Source organism: Acyrthosiphon pisum, chromosome X (assembly GCF_005508785.2).
Source record: "Acyrthosiphon pisum isolate AL4f chromosome X, pea_aphid_22Mar2018_4r6ur, whole genome shotgun sequence".
Taxonomy (NCBI): Eukaryota; Metazoa; Arthropoda; class Insecta; order Hemiptera; family Aphididae; genus Acyrthosiphon; species Acyrthosiphon pisum.
In genome coordinates this window covers 54,800,066-54,820,310 of record NC_042493.1, presented here as the reverse complement: position 1 = coordinate 54,820,310, position 20,245 = coordinate 54,800,066, and the positions used below count along the sequence as shown (strand labels likewise).

General features: G+C 33.2%; 1 protein-coding gene across 1 annotated transcript in view; it reads right to left on the bottom strand.

Moving 5' to 3' along the window:
* LOC100574649 (homeotic protein distal-less) overlaps nt 1-20,245 on the bottom strand; it is a 114,800-nt gene that overhangs the window by 6,655 nt on the left and 87,900 nt on the right. Inside the window, exon 4 of the mRNA XM_003244545.4 lies at nt 17,677-18,034. Coding sequence (XP_003244593.1) covers nt 17,677-18,034 — 358 coding nt within the window. The remainder of the gene's footprint in view (nt 1-17,676; nt 18,035-20,245) is intronic.

The window sequence follows — 20,245 nt, the reverse complement described above, 5'->3', positions numbered from 1 at the left end:
CTATAGTTCCGGCACGACGACGGTATTGTAAATTAATATTATATCATATTCCAACGACGCGGTTTCGATAAAATAGATAAATCGTTTTGTATCCTATTTTGGATCGGTTGATGTATACGCACATTTTACAATATCGTTTAAAGGAAATAATAATTAAATACAATAATATATCATAGGTATTATCAACACATTCAATTTAATTTTTCGTTTTTACTGTATAATTGCCGCGACGACATTAGATGTTCAGTGTCAATATCTAAAATGTAGATATCGAGACCGTTCGTCAATTTCATATGGGTAATTCAAAATCATTACCTAAGTGTACTCTGGATGGTATTGGAAATATATAGATATAGGTACACCGTAAGTCATAACGGAACTGAATTGTGAGATCATTGATGAAAAATTAGAAGATTACAAAATGTTTAGATGATATCCGATTTCATGATAACTTCTACATATAGTTCTACATATATAGATCGTACGACTTACAGAGGTGATCGTTTTATTACTTTACGACATAAAACCCAGTGTGGCATGGGCCGAATATTGCACCTAGTAATTTACTATCGCGTTTTGTCCGAACGTCAATATTTTATATACCGCGGTCGTCATTGTCGATCTGTCCGAAAGTGCGGTATATATTATTACAAAAAATGTGTTGATCCGTCTTCGGAGGCTTGAGGTTAGGATATCAATTGTATTCAACATATTTTACCATTTCCCACATTAATATCGTTGAGTATATGTTGAATAATATACGATATTATATTATACTCAATGCTAATATATTATATGGTGTCGGAGGATAAAGCAAAGTAAACAACACAATATTACTACACATGATTTCGAGAACGTTAACATGAATGTATTGTGTATCATAATAACACGGTCGATCGATCTGTTTGGATATAAAAATAATATTATAATACATTTCCATTGCTTTTACGGCGTTCTCGGAAAGATCAAAAATCGTTAAAAATAAATCTCTATTCTTAAATAAGTTGATCTCCCCCTCCCACTGTTGTAAATAGCGTGCGAGTGACATTGAAACGTATTTCGTCACGATCCAATCGAAATAAGGCGAAACACATGGACGATTAAGTTGCACTAGAAAAAACGGCATAAATTCATAGATAAATATAATATAATATATAAATGGAAATTTAATAACGTCCTAGTGGGGTCCGAGTGGCCAAAAAAAACATATTTTTTAAAATAATACGTGACTTTTTACGGACGGGCCAATCGAACGAATTGGATTTCTAAATAGACAGGTTCAGTGCACCGTTTCGTTGGAATTTTCGAGACGCATATTATAAGCTTAGATCTAGTTTGACGATTAGAAGTTAATATTATACAATTAGAAAAATAAATTTATACACGATTATTACCAACAGATCAGAGAGTTAATAAATGTACTCATTTAGAACCGAAAATGTCCTGCAACATAATAATAACATAAATAGTTATATTATAAAAAAAAAAGCGATTTAGCTGGTAATCCGAATGGAAAAGGATGCAAAAGTGCTGCAGTGATCGATTTTTTTTTACTTATGTGTTTGTATATTATATATTTTCCCAAACTATATTAGATTTATAATGAATTCTGTAGGTTTGAATTCTTTGGGAAACTTTTATCCGATTCACGGTTCTAACAACGTACAGTTCCAAAATAATATTATTGAATTTGTATGTATATTTCGTCGCAAAATATCATTAATACTTTAATTTTGTTAGGGAGGGGATTACGTGTTAAACACTTAAAATACAACTAATCGACATTCACACATACGGAAATGGTTCCAAAGCCTAGAGCGGTCCACTACGAGACGACATATAAACGTAATGATCCAAAATGTATATCTATATTTTAATTACGACAACTATTATTGGCGTGCTCGCACTTTTGTCGTCTAAACAGTATAAGATCAAAAATACACATAAAATAATATAATATTATAATATATATCATATAGATACGGTCGCGTGCGACACGACGCAATCTAACAACAAATCGCCATTTACACGAACGACATTGTAACATTATACACCGATGAATGGTAGGTATTACATAATAATATGAGTGTAAGACATAAACAATAATATATAACACTACCTACGGGGTTCTTTGAGCCGTGTTCGACGGAAAACTGTGTCGGAATCGCGTCGAGGTACTGAGTGAATTATGCAATTACACGCAACACCCAAAGTTGTCACACGAAATTTTAAACACCCCACGACCGCGTTTATGGTTATAATAATCATAAACAGCGTAATCGACGGTACATCAATAAGTTATATTATTTTATATATCCTGTGCCGAAGACAGAAGATGGGCACCATGTGCGTAAATATACCAATATTTTGGAGAGGTGCACAAATTGTGAAAAGCTAGCTGACCCGGGGATGACTCACCTCCACCCCATTTCACATTCCTTACAATATAATGTCTACAAATCAATCTTCATCTACTATCTGCCTATATAATTAATGAAAGTACAATGAAATACAATTTTTACATAGTTTATATGTTGAGAGCAAATTCTATTTGATTTGTAGGATTTTTAAATTATTTTTAATGTTTCCCTCTATATTTTAATATGATAAATTGTCAAATCGTTACTGTATAGCATACTTGTTTGTATAGCCTAAATATTAAGCTGGAAATACATTATAATACACCATATTACTTATAGACAAGTCAAACGTGGATAATAGTTTTCAATAGTATCGTTTGGAGTTATCATGGATGTTATCTCAGAATTTTCAGTTTATTAATAGATTACTTTTATTATGGATCACAGACCATGTCTGACAACAAACTTTGGTGGCCAATATCATTTGTTAACAATATTTTTACGCTCGTTTCTGGTGGTAGGTACACAATGTATATTATAATAAACGATATATTATGTTTGCCGGCCATCGGTGCCAATGGTCTGTGTATATTATTTTCAAATGTTCATTGTTTGAGAAAAAAGTATTAACATATCACGTGTGTTCATAAACAAGAGAGTCACAGTGTAATAGGTAATAGGTAGGTGTATAAGTATTCTAGTATTACCAAAACTAGAAAAAACAATTCACAGCCCTCCACTCCACCCCCACCAAATAAACAATGAATGTTCCGGTTAAGGCACTGGTTATATCGATGGATCGATAGTACAACGAAATGCATAATATCAATATATTATTCTTTTGAAGTATGTAATATGTATTCGGTATACATATCACGATCGCGGCCATGTTTGGGATGAACCGTGTCGACAGAAAACAGTCTAGTCATCTTCTACTGTAACGCATAGCCACATAAATAATATTGATGATAATAATATATTATATCGAAGGAGTGCCGTCCAATGAATTGGTTTGAAAAAAACCCAGTCATCGATCGATCCATAAACGCCCCTGTGCGGGGGGGGGGGGGGTATAAAAATCTAAAAATCTAAATTCAATATATAATATCAATTTGGGAATAGATAATATTTATAGTATTGTGGCGATTATCTATGATAATATATAGGAATGCATCGATGACTTTTATAAATGGCCAACAAATTTAAGTTCAATTTTTTTCCCAAATTGTGTTCTGGGTTGATTTTATCATAACACTATAATAGCGATGTTTTTTTACTGCACAAATCTAATTATTCCACTATAAATTAATTTTAAAAAAAATATTAAATATCGGTATACTACCTATGTCATAATGAATTAAAATTAATAATAGTTAAATTATTTATCTACCTATTATAATAGTATTATGTACGAGTGTTGTCGAGTGATCGGACCGAAACAATAATGATAATATTATACCATAATACCACACGCGGTATTCACATGATATTATGCGGGAAGTCGACGACGGTTGCCGGAGGAGTCGTCGTTAGCCCCGCATTGTACTCGAATGCGCGCGGCGAGGACTCGTGTAAGGACGGGGAACGAACGGTGCGCGGGGTTGGAAAATGAAAAAGTTTAGCGGGGGCTCGTGCGAGTGAAAAGCGCGCGTGCTCTTCGCGGCGGCGGCGGCGGCGACTTCTGATCACCCTCTCACCCCTATGACCGTCGTAATACGTTATATTGTCGTCGCCAACGAGTCTCTCCCTTCTCGCCGACGGTATTCGGCACATGTCGCGTTTAACGAATCGTAAAATCGGCTTTTGCAACGAACTACAGTTTCGTTGTCGTGCGGCGATCACGCCTGCACCTAATGTCATAATATTATGTGTCACGGCACGCCGCGAAAAATTTCGTTTCGTTTTAATTATTATTATTCGGTTTAGGCGCGTGCGCACGTGTAGCCCTGTCGTGTAATATTATTATGACGACGTGAATATAGGCGGCACACGCTTTCGTTATTACGTCGTATTGTCATCATGCGCTAGAATAATAATATGTAATATGCGCTTATAATAATATGATAATCCGAATTCGTTAGACGCGGGCGCCACCACCGGTCACACGTGTGCAGATTATATTATAAAAACATGATATTATCATTATTATAATATTAAGGGCATCGGAGCCGGTGCGTTTATTAGTACAAAAACATGTCTTACAGAAAAAACTCTTATGTCCTGTAGAGTAGTCGGATTTCATTAATTTTTTTTTTGTTTAAAATTAGAGAATATTTTGCAGGTCGGGTCAGAGCCCGATAATAATGCTTTAAATTATAGAAGCTAAAATATGAATTTGAATAATGCACAATATTTTTTTTTTTCAAACGTATTTTTCTACAACTTATTAAAGTAAAAAGAAAATGTAGCCTTTGATCCGACCTGAAAAATGTTCTCCACTTTTAAATAAAAAAATTAAAAATTAACGAAATCCGACTATTCTATAGGGCGTGAGAGTTTTCCTGTGAAGTCATTTTCGTTGATATAATACACCGTAACAACCCCCCTAAACAGGTAACGAGCTGTTGATTAGTGGAAAATCATTATAATTAAGGTAATAAGTAATAACTAAAATATAAAATCAAATTTTCAAATTTTATAGAATTTCGGAAAATTAGAAAAACCGGCACGACACCCTTAAACAATATTAATTGTACACGTCAATTAACTGTTACGGATTGTAGTATCATGCATAATATTATATTATAAACATTATTAATATTAAAACTATTAACTATGTTAAGTAAATATGTGTGTTATGTGTATCAAAATGTAATATTTAGTCAGTAAGTTTTAGCAGATGTAACAAAATAGAGACTATATGTTAAGCGATGATATTATGTAAGTGATAGAAGTAGACACAATATGTGAGTCCTTCAGCTGTGATCAGAATGAAACGTTTTTGGGTTTCATCCTATAATCTATATACTTATCTACATATACAAATTAATCCTTATAGTGTAAACTGTTAACGTTATAATCTGTTGGAACAATCAACAACAATTTTACTTATCGTATCGTTTAATAAAACTATTACATCAAACCATGGACAAGTTTAGCCGCGTGACGACTGCAACTGACGTGATTTTAGGTTACGTAAAGTTAATTTTATGCACGCGAAAACGTCTTCTCACTGGAGTTTTTTTTTATAATCAGAATAATATCTATAAGGCTATGTCTATCTTATAAGTGATAAAATAGCTGGCGGTGTTTTTTAAAAGAATATATATATATATATTTGTAAATATTTATGTCCGTGCGTATGAATGTATATACCTGGTAATTGGTATATAATATATACTATATTATAGTACCTTTGATGTTATTTTTCTCGCGTTTAAGTGCATATGACTCTGTACACATTACATTACATGTCATAATATATTGTTTTATAATATTCCTCTATAGTCGATACATATAGGTACATATTAAATTCAAAATGAAATCCGTTACGTTATGACGTTATGTGCACGTAATGCATTATTTTTATTATTATATTATTATTGCACGTCGATCGTCATCTGAGGAAGAGGAGGAAGAAATAATACGATTTTTTTCGGATTTAAAAGCGGATTTGTGATGAGGATGGTCTCGTCGTTGCTCCCGTTCGGGTCTTCGGGCGGCATCGCGCTCCGCGGACGTGATACAATTTTCTATCATCACTGCGGCACATACGCGTAGATATTAAATTATTATATCTACCATAGTATACATACAATAATCCGTATATATATTATATACATTGAGCCAACTCGTCTGAATCACGTAGATATATATATATATATATTACACATATATATTATAATAGTATATGGTCCATCTGCCGGCTGCAATGGGTAGGCGTACTTACATATATATATATATATTATATTCACGTGCATGGTACATATCATATATAATAATATACGGACGTGACGACGTGTTTCCACCGCATAAAGGTCTGTCCAGAGAACATGTCCGCCATATTTTTTTATTTCTATTTTTTAAATATCGGTTTTTTCACTCGTCGCCGTCATTATTGATATTTGTGATTTTTATTACGGTTTTTCGTCGATGGTGCACGTGCGCACATCCCGTTGGTACATCATTATAATATTAGATACATGTTATTATTATTATTTTTAATGTAGGTATTATTATTTATAAACTATAATATTATATAGGTTTCATATAGAGCATAGGCGTCTCGTTTGCGCGCCCACATCGTCTCGTCGACGCGCGTTTTTCATCAAGTCTTACGATTTCCTCTCTGTATATACCTAGTACTTACGTATACAAGTGCCTATGTTACACCTATAGCCGTATATAATTCAAATCGCAATTATAATCGTACGCATGTAAACGAGTTGTAACATGTAAGCTAAAGGTATATTATTAACATCGCAACTGTTCACAGTACCTACCTATATTATCATATTCGTATATTGTTATATACCTAATAAATATATATAAATATTATATTATAATATAACTTACGCATACCTAATTTATTCCTTTAGCGGTTATATTATAATATATCACACCTATTAGCGTTTATACATATATTGTGTAGTGCATGCACTCGTTATTTCGACGCACCGAAACTATATATCGTAAACGCGTAGGTCAATAGGTATAATATCATACATTTATCATATCATGTACACGGTAGAGGAGGGTATTAACCATTAATATTATTATTATATACGCTGGGAAACTCGTTATGATTGCCGCGCGATCGTAGTTTTTCCCTGTACAAAATAATATATACAATATACATAGGTAGGTATTTCGTAACGACTTACAGTGTAATATTTTGCGTGTATAATGTATATTATATTCTTCAATGCCGCGCAATTGCAGGTTTTTCGTTGTCCTTGTGTGGAAAGCGTTCGCGATTTTTATGCGCAGCCACGCAGGTGGGCATTATATTATCTACCTTTCGCCGCGGATGACGACACGTGCTCGGCCAAAGACGCAACCACCGCCCAGCGCGTTCGTCCCCTGTATATTTCCCCGAACCTAACCTTGTTGGAGGAATCGAACGTGATTGTGTATTGGTTGATTTAATAATATTAGAAAATCATAAATTTTTAATAAAATTGTATTATATATTAAAGGTTTTAATAAAATAAACGGATAATGAACACCGTACAGAGTATACCTATAATATATTATGGTATATGATTTACAGACGGAGAAGCTTTAAATATGATACAACATACATAGTTCTGCATAAAATAAAAGTGTTTAAGCGTATAATTAAGGAATATAAATTATCAGAATATAGTTTTATCCCGGCGAAATCATCAAAAATATAGTTTCCTATATATAATCACGTGTACCTTTATAGTATATGCTCCCACGGCGTTGTATATGAACAAACGGTAGGTGTACGACGTGATTTCTACTCGATCAATAAGCGAAAATCGGTAGACGCGCCATGTTACATTTTACTCATATAGGTGTAACCTGTACAATTTACCTACCCATATATAATATTATATTTACATCATTTTACGGGATCATCCAGTTCAGTGATTCTATACAATAACGACTTTAGAATAGAAGAGGCATGGACTCTTTAAAATCCCTAGGCATTTTTTCAACTGGTAGTATTATATTCTATCAATAATATATATTAGTCCCTATATATTAAGACCATTTTATAGAAAAAAACATTTAAAAATAATAAAACAATACACCAGTACCTAAAACTTTTAGTAGTTTTTTCCTGTTTTACATTGGTTAATATTCTAATATTTGTAAAATTATTATAACAATATTTTCTTGGCCAAGTTACCACGAAATATTTTTTTTTTTATTTTACATACAAGGCCTCGACTAGGCCACAACAAAATATTAAAAAATAACATAATATATATTTTTTTAATACTTACAGTGCAATATTTACAGAACATTTTTCGAAATATTCTGCTGCCCCTTTCCCTCTAACATTGGCTTGAGTGCAGGAGATTTTTATAATACGTCCTACTTTGTCAAGCTTTGAAAATTATTGTTTTAGGTATTTTTTTTAATTTTTATATTTATGATTTACTTCGGATAATCTAATGATCGTGATTAGTCCCATTTCTTATTTTTATTGGTGAACGTTTTATATGACTGTATATTTATTAGACTTTCATTTCCTAAGGAAAAAAACCGATGATAATATTACGTACTGTACCTATGAGATTTTAAATTTTAAATCAAAACAATATACCAACACTTTAAACGATGAAATTATACATAACCAAAGTTAATAATGAATCATTATGTAAAGAATAAAAAACACGTAATATTGACAAAAGTTTGCTTGAAATATATATATTTTTAATTTTATGCATTAACCTTCTCTTATTTTAATTAAAAAAATGATAATTTAGCATATCTTGTGCATTTCGAATGCATAACGCATATAGTGCAGAATGCACAAATTAAAATTTTTTCAGGGCATTAAATGTACAGCTCCAATTATATAAATATGCATAATAATAATATATCCGCGGTATAATATGCATGTAGGTACTTAAAACCAGAGTGCTATAACGTTTATACTATACACAAGTCGATTAACCGCGTTCCGTGGTGTATACATTTATAATATGCATATGTGTAATGTATACATTTTTATATTATATGCATACTAAACTGTAAATTTAGCAATAATTATAATAATAATATCATATTATATAGTATGACCGTGGAAAAAATACACGCTAGCAGCATACAACGCGTTATCATACAATACGAGTACCTATATATATATATATATATATAATATGTATAAATATGCAATATTATTAATTATTAATTATTATTATAATATTGTAATACGCGCCCACGGACACGCGGCGAGAATAACGGACGAGACGGCGACGGTGCAGTGAGCCGCGTGTGCAAGACCCTGTGAAGAGACTTTTTTCATATTTTACTTGTTTTTTAGCACTGTGCGGCGACGGACTTTTGTCGGTATACAATTCCCCTCCGTGGCAGGTAGATTGGTGGGTGCGTGGGTACTTCTACCCATAATATAACATACAACGTCCGGTCGCCGCCGTCGTCGTCGTCGTCGTCGCGGCTCCTATCGTCAGGGTCGAACAAGTGTCTCGGCATTAGTCAATGTCTACGACGGTGGCGGCGGCGGCGGCGTGACCAACTCACCGTGACCTTTGTGTGTGCGTGTGTAATTATTATTATACGTTTTCTCGACGATATTATTATATTTTATTATATTATTATATTCATTATTATACACGCGGGTTACGAGCTGTAAACGAACGCGCTACTGACCCGAATATAGGTATATAATACAGGGTGTCTCGCGTCCGTTCCTGTCGACCCATTTTTCGCTGATAAAATTTTCGGAATGCAATTTTAATGTTGAATTTATAATTTTCATTTTGCAGTATTTTTTTATTATTTTTTTTTATGTTCGAAACAAAACAATTACTATTTATTAATTTTCATTCTTTTGCGAGATCCTTTACATGATATTATAATATTGGTAGGTTATATACATTAGTATATATTTTATATAACATCACTGTACTTTACGATGAAAAAACGTCGTCGTTGTCCGTGGGAAACGACGCAGAGCTGATGATAAATTGATTTCTCGCTGCTTTTTAACGCCCAGCCATTGGTTGTTGAACGTTATTGTATATGATCGTTTTTCGACGGAAAACAAAGTAAAATAATAGTAATAAAAATCGTAAAATACATGTATATTATAAATATATATATATATATGATATTATGTATATTATTGTACGTTTCGCCGAGGCCGGAAATGACCGCACGGCATACGGTTTTCGTTTTTTTGTTTCGTCGTCTACGTAACGATCTACGGTTGTAGTTATACACGCACACGATACTGTACTTACACGTGTAGGCTGGAACTCGGTCTTAGGTATATATATGTGGCGATGGTTCCAACACCAGCTATTTACGCACCACAGTTGTTTATAGCCACGCGTATGATAAAAAACGCGATGTTCGGGAGTAAGTTCTAAGTTGCCAACCTGCTGCGTTCGCTGCAGATGCTGCAGACTGCTGACTCTGATAGAGACGAGAAAATAAAGTCGTTATTAAACAGTTTCCCGAATCGGAGTGAAAAAAACGTCGAAATAATAATTTAAACCATGACCTGTGTTATTTATTCATAAATGTGGAATTCAATCGTCGATCGCCGAACCCAATTCAATAATTAAAAAGCTATTCGATATATTATATAACGAATCGGGTAATTATACCAACCACTTTATTTCTTCGCGGAGTGTCATCACGAGTTTTTTTATATATTATTATAATGAACTGAGTGAAGAACGATCGATGTCGTTGTCGATTGTTATGTAATTTCAGAGCTTCGCGCGTTTTTCTTGATATAATATACATCTAAGTCAATAGGCATACGTAATATTATTATGCTAACATAATTCAGACATTTTTAAGGATATGAATTGGAAAACGTTGACAACAACGAATAAATACAACGAACGTCTACGAGTACTATGATCGTTATTTCTAAAAGTATACCCTCAGGATGATATTTTATAAATAAATAAATTTATATATATATTTTTTATCGTACGCTACAGTCCTGAATTGTAAATTATAATATATATATAATATTCGTGGTATACAGCAATTGAGTGGAACGAGCGTTCCATATTATTGTAAAATAATATGTTATACGCAAGTAACCTATACGTATCTTTATATCGAAACGAGTAATTTCCCGTTCCGCGGTGGTCATGATATATAAATATAATGCAATGTGTAAATTATCATTATTGTATACACTAATTTCTGTACAATGTACTGTATTGTATGTTATAATGTGCACTAGTTGTATGTTTGACCGACCGATTTCGAGAGATAGGTATGCGTACGCACCACCTATATAGGAACGCCGCCACCGACTGATGTATACAAACCGTGTATGTGAATGAGTGTGTATATGTATACAGAAAAATAACTATGCTGAAACAAAATGGATAAAAAAAAGAAAAAAAAAGTCGTATTGTATTCAGTACCGTCTCTTCTGTGTAGGTATAGTGCGCGGAGAAGGTCACTGTACCCATATTGCGAAAAAACTGTCAAACATCTGTCTACCAGCATTAAAAATGTAAAAATGTTTTAAATACGAAAGAGTATAATATAATAATAGATGATAACAATAATAATATACACTATAAAATAATATTGTATACATAGGTATACAATATGTGCTATACTATATCACGTCGTTTTCTCTTCGGCATATAATAATGATAATGATGATGATAATAATAAATAATAATAATGACATTAGGCGCTTATTCGGAAATCGACGGCGTTTTGTGTTTTATACTTGTGTTTGGAGCTCTGGGATTAAGACTTTTGATGATAAATGGTGCCTCTATATTATATAATATTATTGTACTCGTTGCGGTCTATAACAAGAATCGTTTTTTCAAGCCTGGGACAGTGATTTTTTAGTTTGATCAAGTTTGTTTGAAAAATTAAAAATTATATAGGTAACTATATTAATAATCACTCAACTATTTTGTTGAAAATTATCGAAACTCAGAATGTAATTAAGTATCTTTTTATAACTGAAAAACCATAAACAAACACATTTATCGTACTAAAGCTGAAAAAAAAATGAACTTTTCGAAGTTCCGTTGGATATTTGGATTTGGGATATTAATATATTATATTATAGTAATAAGTTATTTAGTTCTTGGGCGAATGTTATCTACCAAAACTTATTTCAATATTTTCAATGAACATTCGCATTTATGACATTTGCCTGAACACATACCTGTAAAAATTATTATGTAAATAAAAACGTGGGGTGCAAAAATACTTATAAAAAATATAATAATTATATACACATTACACGTGTACGTCTATACCTATTTGCTGGAATTACATAAAAAATAGAAAACATACGGAGCAGTGACAATTTATTTAACTCGTTATATTTTGATCTCAAAATAAAAACTGGCTTGGAAATCTTTGTGGCATATGTGTCATTACATGATGGGGAAAAAACGAGTGAGGCGTACACCGTACATCATGATTCATGGCGTATATTTAGAGATTTAAATTCTAAAATATTCAAAGTCGGTGGCCCCTGAACACTTTTAGGCATCGTAGGTGTGATTATATAATATAGGTACACGTCTCGGCCTACAGCTACGAGATTTACACGAATGGGCGAGCTGCCGAATTTAAAGAACATAATTATTATCATACGCACCCGAACGAAACAAAAACATAACTTAAGCTAAACAATTATCGTAAATATTTATAATTTTGTTTATTATTATTATGTATTATTGTGTATACAGAGTGCGCAATAACAGCAGGAAGATCGGACGATTTTTACATTGCCAGTATATTTTGCATTTTGCGTACATTAAATTATACATATATTCGTTTCTGATCACTCGGCTTAAGAACTTTTTTATGCAGGGAGAAATTAATTTGATTCAACGAAATTTTGACCAGATCTGTGAAATTTTGCAAAACGAACCTACATGCATTAGGTATGTACCTATCACGTAATGTTTGAGTATGACGAGTCTCTGTGGGATATCCTGTCTCAGAACAATATTATGTAATAATTCCATTTCTCGCGTGTCTATGATTTAAATCGAATGCGACACTATAATAACGGTATATGTGTCGTGGCCTGTGGCCCTGCTCACTATAGCATAGACTATATAGGTATACGGTAATATATACCTCACCCACACAGCAGTCGCCACTAAACGAGTAAATATTATAATACGATGTTGAGGTGTATACATTTCAACGAGACGTCCACATTACTACTCATTTGCATAATGATTATTATTGTGAAAAGCGTTATATCAATATAATAACTTAAACGCACTATTATATAGCTTTATCTACGAGCTGCGATGAAACATAATAATACTTATTTTTACTTTTTTCAACTAAAATATAATATTTGATCATATTAGAAAGTAAAAAAAAATGCAATATTGTGGCTGAGAGCGCATTAAAAAAATCAAAGGTCGCGCCCGCGGTCCTTGAAAAACGTGCAATGATCATACCTATATTATACCCTAAAACGAAAAACGTCCAACGACACGTGTATATAATATAATATAAACATATGAGTACTTTCACTTCAGTAGTCTTGACATAATCAGATTCGGGCCCAGGGCTACGGGTTTTGCATAAATTACGATTTTTTTTTTTAATCGCACGGGGTTCCCTCTCGCAAGATATTTCCACGAATTTTTTCGTTTTGTGTCTATCATTATTATTTTAAGTTTTATCGTAACCATATAAAAAAAATATTGTTTAACGCGGATGACGACTTTAGCATGTTTAAAACGCTGTAAATACGACTGATTTGCGGTAAATATCTGTGCAGTGTATGTATTCTGCACGTCGTATTTCTACGGATCGATTTCTCTCCTAATTTTTCTCCAATTACCGCTGTTTTACCCGTTATTTTCTCCGGGGGAAAAACCAAGAACCTATTTTTCTTGTTTATCGGACCATTATATTGTATAGGTACTACGCGGCTGCAGGCAATAATAATAACAATAATAATAGTATACATAGAAATAACGCATAAAATGCGAGAAACAAGAAATTGAAGCACTATTCGCAGAACGTGTAAACGATATATAATTATTATAAAGGAAAAAACATTTGAAATAACACACACACATACACATAGGTAAGTAGGCAGGTAACCATGTATAATAATAATATATTATGTATTATAATATATTCGTATATAATTTAAAAGAAAAACAATACGACGTGTACACGCACCCGTGGTATGTCATTTAAATATGTAATTTACTATAGTATAATACACACTACTATTAATACAATTCGCAATATAATATATTATATTATACATTTACGTACATTATACTACTTGGCGCGGTCAATCTGAGTGATTTTTTTTTAACGTTTTACATATTCTAAATAGCTAAAACTTTTAATTTACATAACAGTGATAGAGAGACCTAGAGTATTTGGACCATTTGTTATAAAAATAATATTATATTTGATGTACCTGACATAATTTATAATATTTCGATATAACATCTTAAACCTATCAGATACAGGGAATTAAACGACAAAGTAAAGATTCCAGAACTTGCATTTGAAAAAAAGTCCATATTATGTTATTTACAGTCAAAACGTTACACAATTTTTTAATTTATCGTTATTCAGAATTAAAATGTTATACAAGTTTTGCCCTTATCGATATTTAGAATAGTGTTAATATTTATTAAATGTATTAATAATAATTAATGCAGCCTGGTTACGGGATATAATATAATCAATTCTAATATCCGAATGCATGAAATAAATATTACTACTAAACCAATATAACTTTTAAATTAATGGATTTTAAATTATTTCGTTTTGCGTTATTTTTCGTTCAATGAAATTCGATAAATTACGTTTTGCAATATTTTTTGTTTAATGATATTCTATAAATTACGTTTTGCGTTATGTTTTGTTTAATGATACATTATATGTTTTGTTAATCGCTATGTTTTTCAAATTTCAATAGGTTTTTTTTTCAAATATAACGTTTGTAAGCCCTGAAAGATTCTAATATTTCCAACAACCTTCACTCATGTAGGAGTAATCATCGAGGAGTAAACAATATGTATCTATACTGATATTTTACAAACAAACAATTTTTTGGTTTCATTAAGATACTATGCAATTGATCAATGATAATATTATTACCCTATAGAGAAAAAAAATGACTATATTAATATCATATGCATTTAAAAATTAAAAATACAAATACAAATACTTATTTTTAATTTTAGAGCTTTCAGGGTACAATTTGGAAATCAACTCATCCCTACCTCTACCACAACTCAATAATTACACTTATAGACTCACCAAACACAAATTATCGAATTATTTACGTATATAGGAGGTTCAACACCGTGCCGAGGTTTTTGAGAAATAAAGAACTCTGTGTGCATCGCGGCGTCGTGGACGGCAGGGGTAAAGGGTAGAGGTGAGTACGTAGGTTTAGCCGGTAGGTATACAACACTAAAGGTTAATATGCCTCTAGCCAGTTATTTAATTAATCGAATTAATCGGTGGCGGCGTTGGCGGACGGGCGGCGCTCACCGCACTAAAAAGGCCCAGCCGTCGCCGCAGTACAATACGAAACAGCTGTATATCACATCGCGCACACTGTATATACGTATCCAATATACGTCGCGTTACACATAATATGGGTAAGGTGTGTACAACAATATTATTATATTATATTATATACAATAAATTGCGGCGAAAAAGAAACCTTTTCGAGGACGGTCGTCATCAATCACTCGCTCGTCCGCGCGCGCTCGCTCACAATCGACACCCAACACTTGCCATCCCTCTTTTTTTATGTTATCTTCTTAAAATTTGTTTTAATCGAATTGTTTCTGCTTAGTTATAGAAACCGCGGGACGTCCGCCGCCGGAGTGGCGACCGGCAGCAGTAGTGGCGTGACCGCGGTTATGGTATACTTATTGTATACATCCATATAATATATATCATGTTATTATGTATACCACGCGTACTGAAGAGTAACCATGACGGATTTCATTATAAAACACATATATGTGTATATATGTAACAGACTTGTGTAGACGTGATCTGTCCCGTGAACGAGACAGTCGACGGAGAAGAAGCCAAAAGGTGAGAGCGTAATATTTTTATATATACCTATTACCTACAGATATAGAATGTAGGTATATCGTATATGCATTATGCATAGATGCTGCAGAGAGCTGCTCCGCGCTACAACGGAGATCGATAAATCGGATTCGTCGTAAATGCCAGTCGTACAGGTATAACGTCGTTAGTCCAGATTATATTATTATTGGTCTTAATATAAAGCCCGGATTCATATAATAATATCATGCACTGAACATTTTTTGAAGCATCCATTATAATATAAATATGCATTAAAAAGTTAAAATATGCATACATATAAAAAAAAACCGACATAAAAAAAATTATTTCCGAATAAATAACGCAAAGATAAAAGTATAAGACATAGTAAAAATTAAATTGGCTATAAAAATATACATATGCATATGAAAAGTTGTATAGATTTTGAAGTAGGTACTTTTCTAGGAACATTAAACTGCTGCTGAAGTTTTAATTTATACAATCGAAGAATGCGTGAACAGAAACGCGTGTACAGAATAATATGTCTGTACCTAGTTAATTTTCTTCAGAATTTTCCGACCCAAATATTAAATCAACTCAACAATATTTTTAAAAAATACAAACTACATTTGAGCTCAAGGAATCGGTGTTTTTAACCATAGAAGAAAAACCTCAATCGATAATCATTCATAATACTTACTATTTATTATTATTGTATAAAACAAAGAAATGAACACAACATTATTACTTATTCTAATAAATTATGATTTTGGCATCCGACCGTCTACATAATATTGTATTTGATGACCAATATAATAATTGTCCTTTTATTATTTTAATAGCTACGTATATCACGCAAATGTTCGATGACATAGTTTCAACCCATTATACGAGACGTTGTTTTTCACGGTTTGGAAGCATTTAATATAAGTAAGTATACCTACTGTTTACAATTGTAAGGACCAAGAGACTGCGCCGCCGCGGCCGACCAACCGCTTGAATGATTACTAATTACGAGTTCGATTTGGCGGAAAATCAATGTACCGTTTTATTGTTATGCAGTTTTGCGGTATTTGAAGGGAAAAGTGCATTATTACGCCGCGAAAAGGGTCGCTGGCGGCTCAATAATTACCGAATAGAAATGAAAGGCAATTTAGTGGTTGTAAATTGTAATACAATCTCACACTATGAAATTAATATTATTTATATTTATATTGAAAAAATACAGTTCACACGTAGAAACTATGAAGTTCATAATGTGACGTGTACGTAGGAAGTTTAAAAAAAATGCAATGTTGATAAATTAATACATTATTTATTACGTAAAGTAGTTTTATTATAATAGCGTACAATATATAATGGGACATCGTTTTTAAGCAAAAAAATAATGATTGATTTATTAATCATAAAAGAAAACATACAATTTATTGAAAGTAAGTCGATAGTAGTTATTGTCATGTTTTTATTTAATAAAGCATTGTAACGAAAATTAGTTATATTATATTATGCACAAAAAACTGACATTACAGGTATAATGAATTATTTATATTTGACCGATTTGGGTGCTAAATAACACCATGTACATAATCTAGGTTATATAATATTTGTAGGTACTCACGATAGAAGGCCCTGGTTCGGACCGTCGGCCTGGTACCAGCTGTACTGCGGCATGTACCCGGCGGTCGGATGATGCGAGTGGTGATGAGGATTGCCGGCCAACGCCTGCAGGTTCGGCGGCTTCATGTCCCACGCGACGCCCGGTGGCGAACCGGAAACGCCGGACGACGAATGGTGTACCGGCGGCACTGGCGACATGTCGCACGACACCGGCGTCGAGCTGGGTGTCGGGCTGTTGCCGACGTGCTGGCCCATGCCGCCGGGGCCACCGTGACCGCCACCGCCGCTGCCGCCACCGCCACCGCCACCGATGTATCCTCCGGTCGGGCTCGGCTGACTTCCGGACGACGAACCGTTACCTGTGAGGCAAAGAAAAAAAAGCAAACGGTCAAGCGCGTGCCAAACACAATATTCATATGATAATATTATTACGCAATGAGCTTCCTGTAATTTACCATCACAATTATTACTATTATTATAGTACATAATATTATACGTTATTATATAATACAGCACATCTCTTTGTCAAATGCAGGGATCATGTCGAAGTTTACTGTTTAGGACGGAGGGATGATGAATTGCTTAACATTCAACGAGCAAATAAAAAATGTACGCATTTAAACATCACGCCATACTCTATCGATGTTTTATTTATATTGTTGCCCCCCCCCCCTTGTTAAGAAGTACTTACTGTACAACAAACGATAATATAATATAATATCATAATGTTATAAATTACAGTTTTGCAAATGCAGAAAGGTTGTATTGATGTTTTTAACCCGAGTGCAATTCGATGCGTGATGATAACGAGAATTTCCTATTCGCCAAATGTATATCATTAAACCTACTATAACATTACCTATACACAAGTAGTCTGATGTAAACGTTACTCGCGTGTAACTGTCGTGTGTACACAAGACACGCACTGCACACATATTATTATTAGAGTTACCTATTACATATTATTATTGTTATTATCGTATAACGTATTTAATGACGCGACAGTCACGAGATGTGGAAAAATGGCGAATGGAAACGAGTGAGAATACGTTTTGAACCGGAAGTAATCGATAAGTTTTATACGCGTATATAATATAATATTATGTACTTTAGCTATACACGCTCTACCCCGGGAGTCGTCATATAAAATTGTTGATCGAAACGATGCAATTGATATAAGTATTTAGTATATTATATTATGCAAGCTAAACATTTTAAAACACGTAAATACACTTATTACATTATTTTATAGATTATAATATCTAAGTAGATATTCTAATAATCTTCTTATAATTACTAAACGAAAATGTAAATAGGTAAATCTAACAGTGGTGTATTCACAGTGGGGGGGGGGGGGGGTGGGGGTTGCAAACAGGTTGTTAGACCCTACTCCTACGGTACCTTTTTCATGACATTTGGCAAATATTTAAGAAGGTACAGAGATTTTTTTTTTGTTAAAACATTAAAAGGAAAGATAGAATAGTTGAATAGATTTATTGGAAGTATATTAATACTATGTTCAGTACTTCTGTTTTTTTTTTAATCAAATGCAAAATCCTCCTTATAATATTAGACATTACCGTAAACGCCGTATTAACATTTTCGTTTTACCGGTCGTATCGTCATCGTCGACTCGTTGTGCAGTCATCGTTACGCATGTACGGCAAGCACACAGCGTAATAATAATAATCACATGTAACATATTATATTATTATATGTTATATTATTGTGTCGTGTGCGAGATTTTCGGGCGAGGTGGAAAAACGTACACGCGCGTAACGCAGGAAATATAATAATATATATTATAATATATACCACATCTGAAACGATGATAGAATGAATGAAATGGACTTGGAAGGAAAAAAATGTACATATCATATTGTAACGAAGCGTTGTCGGGGGAATCACACACATATTATATATAATATTATGTAGGTAGAACGGTAGACGTCCACCGTCGTACACACACACACACACACACACACAACACATTCAGTCGGTAGAACGACGTATAGTCAGTGAACCGAAACAGTTGCAATCTCCCACGGTCACTTGACAGACCCATCCTGTTCCAGCTATTGTTTTCGTATATATCTATATATATATTATATAGTGTGTGTGTGTGTGAGCGCGCGCGTGTATACGTCGAGCGGTATATAATATATAATACACAACGAAGTAATTCTTCGCCACTCGTGTGTGCTGGGCACCGCAGCGTCGTATTATAGGCCTCGTATGCATATTATCTCGGCTAAGTGTAGAATTATAATAATAATAATAATAATAATAATGATATTGTTGCGTGGTTTTCATTATTATTGTTATTTTACGCACGGTACGGATTTCCAAACCAAGAAAATATTTAAAACAGTTTATGTTAATTTAATAGTGTAATGATATTATATTAATATATATTACTAGAGGAAGCTACAAACCCGTTTTTTAAGGAGTTTTATATAGGCAACTTTAATGAAACGCTGAGGAAAATATTAGGTATATTGAATATTCTAATTCTAAGTCCAATTATATATAATATATACCTATAGGTAAAACAATGATCCCACTTAAAC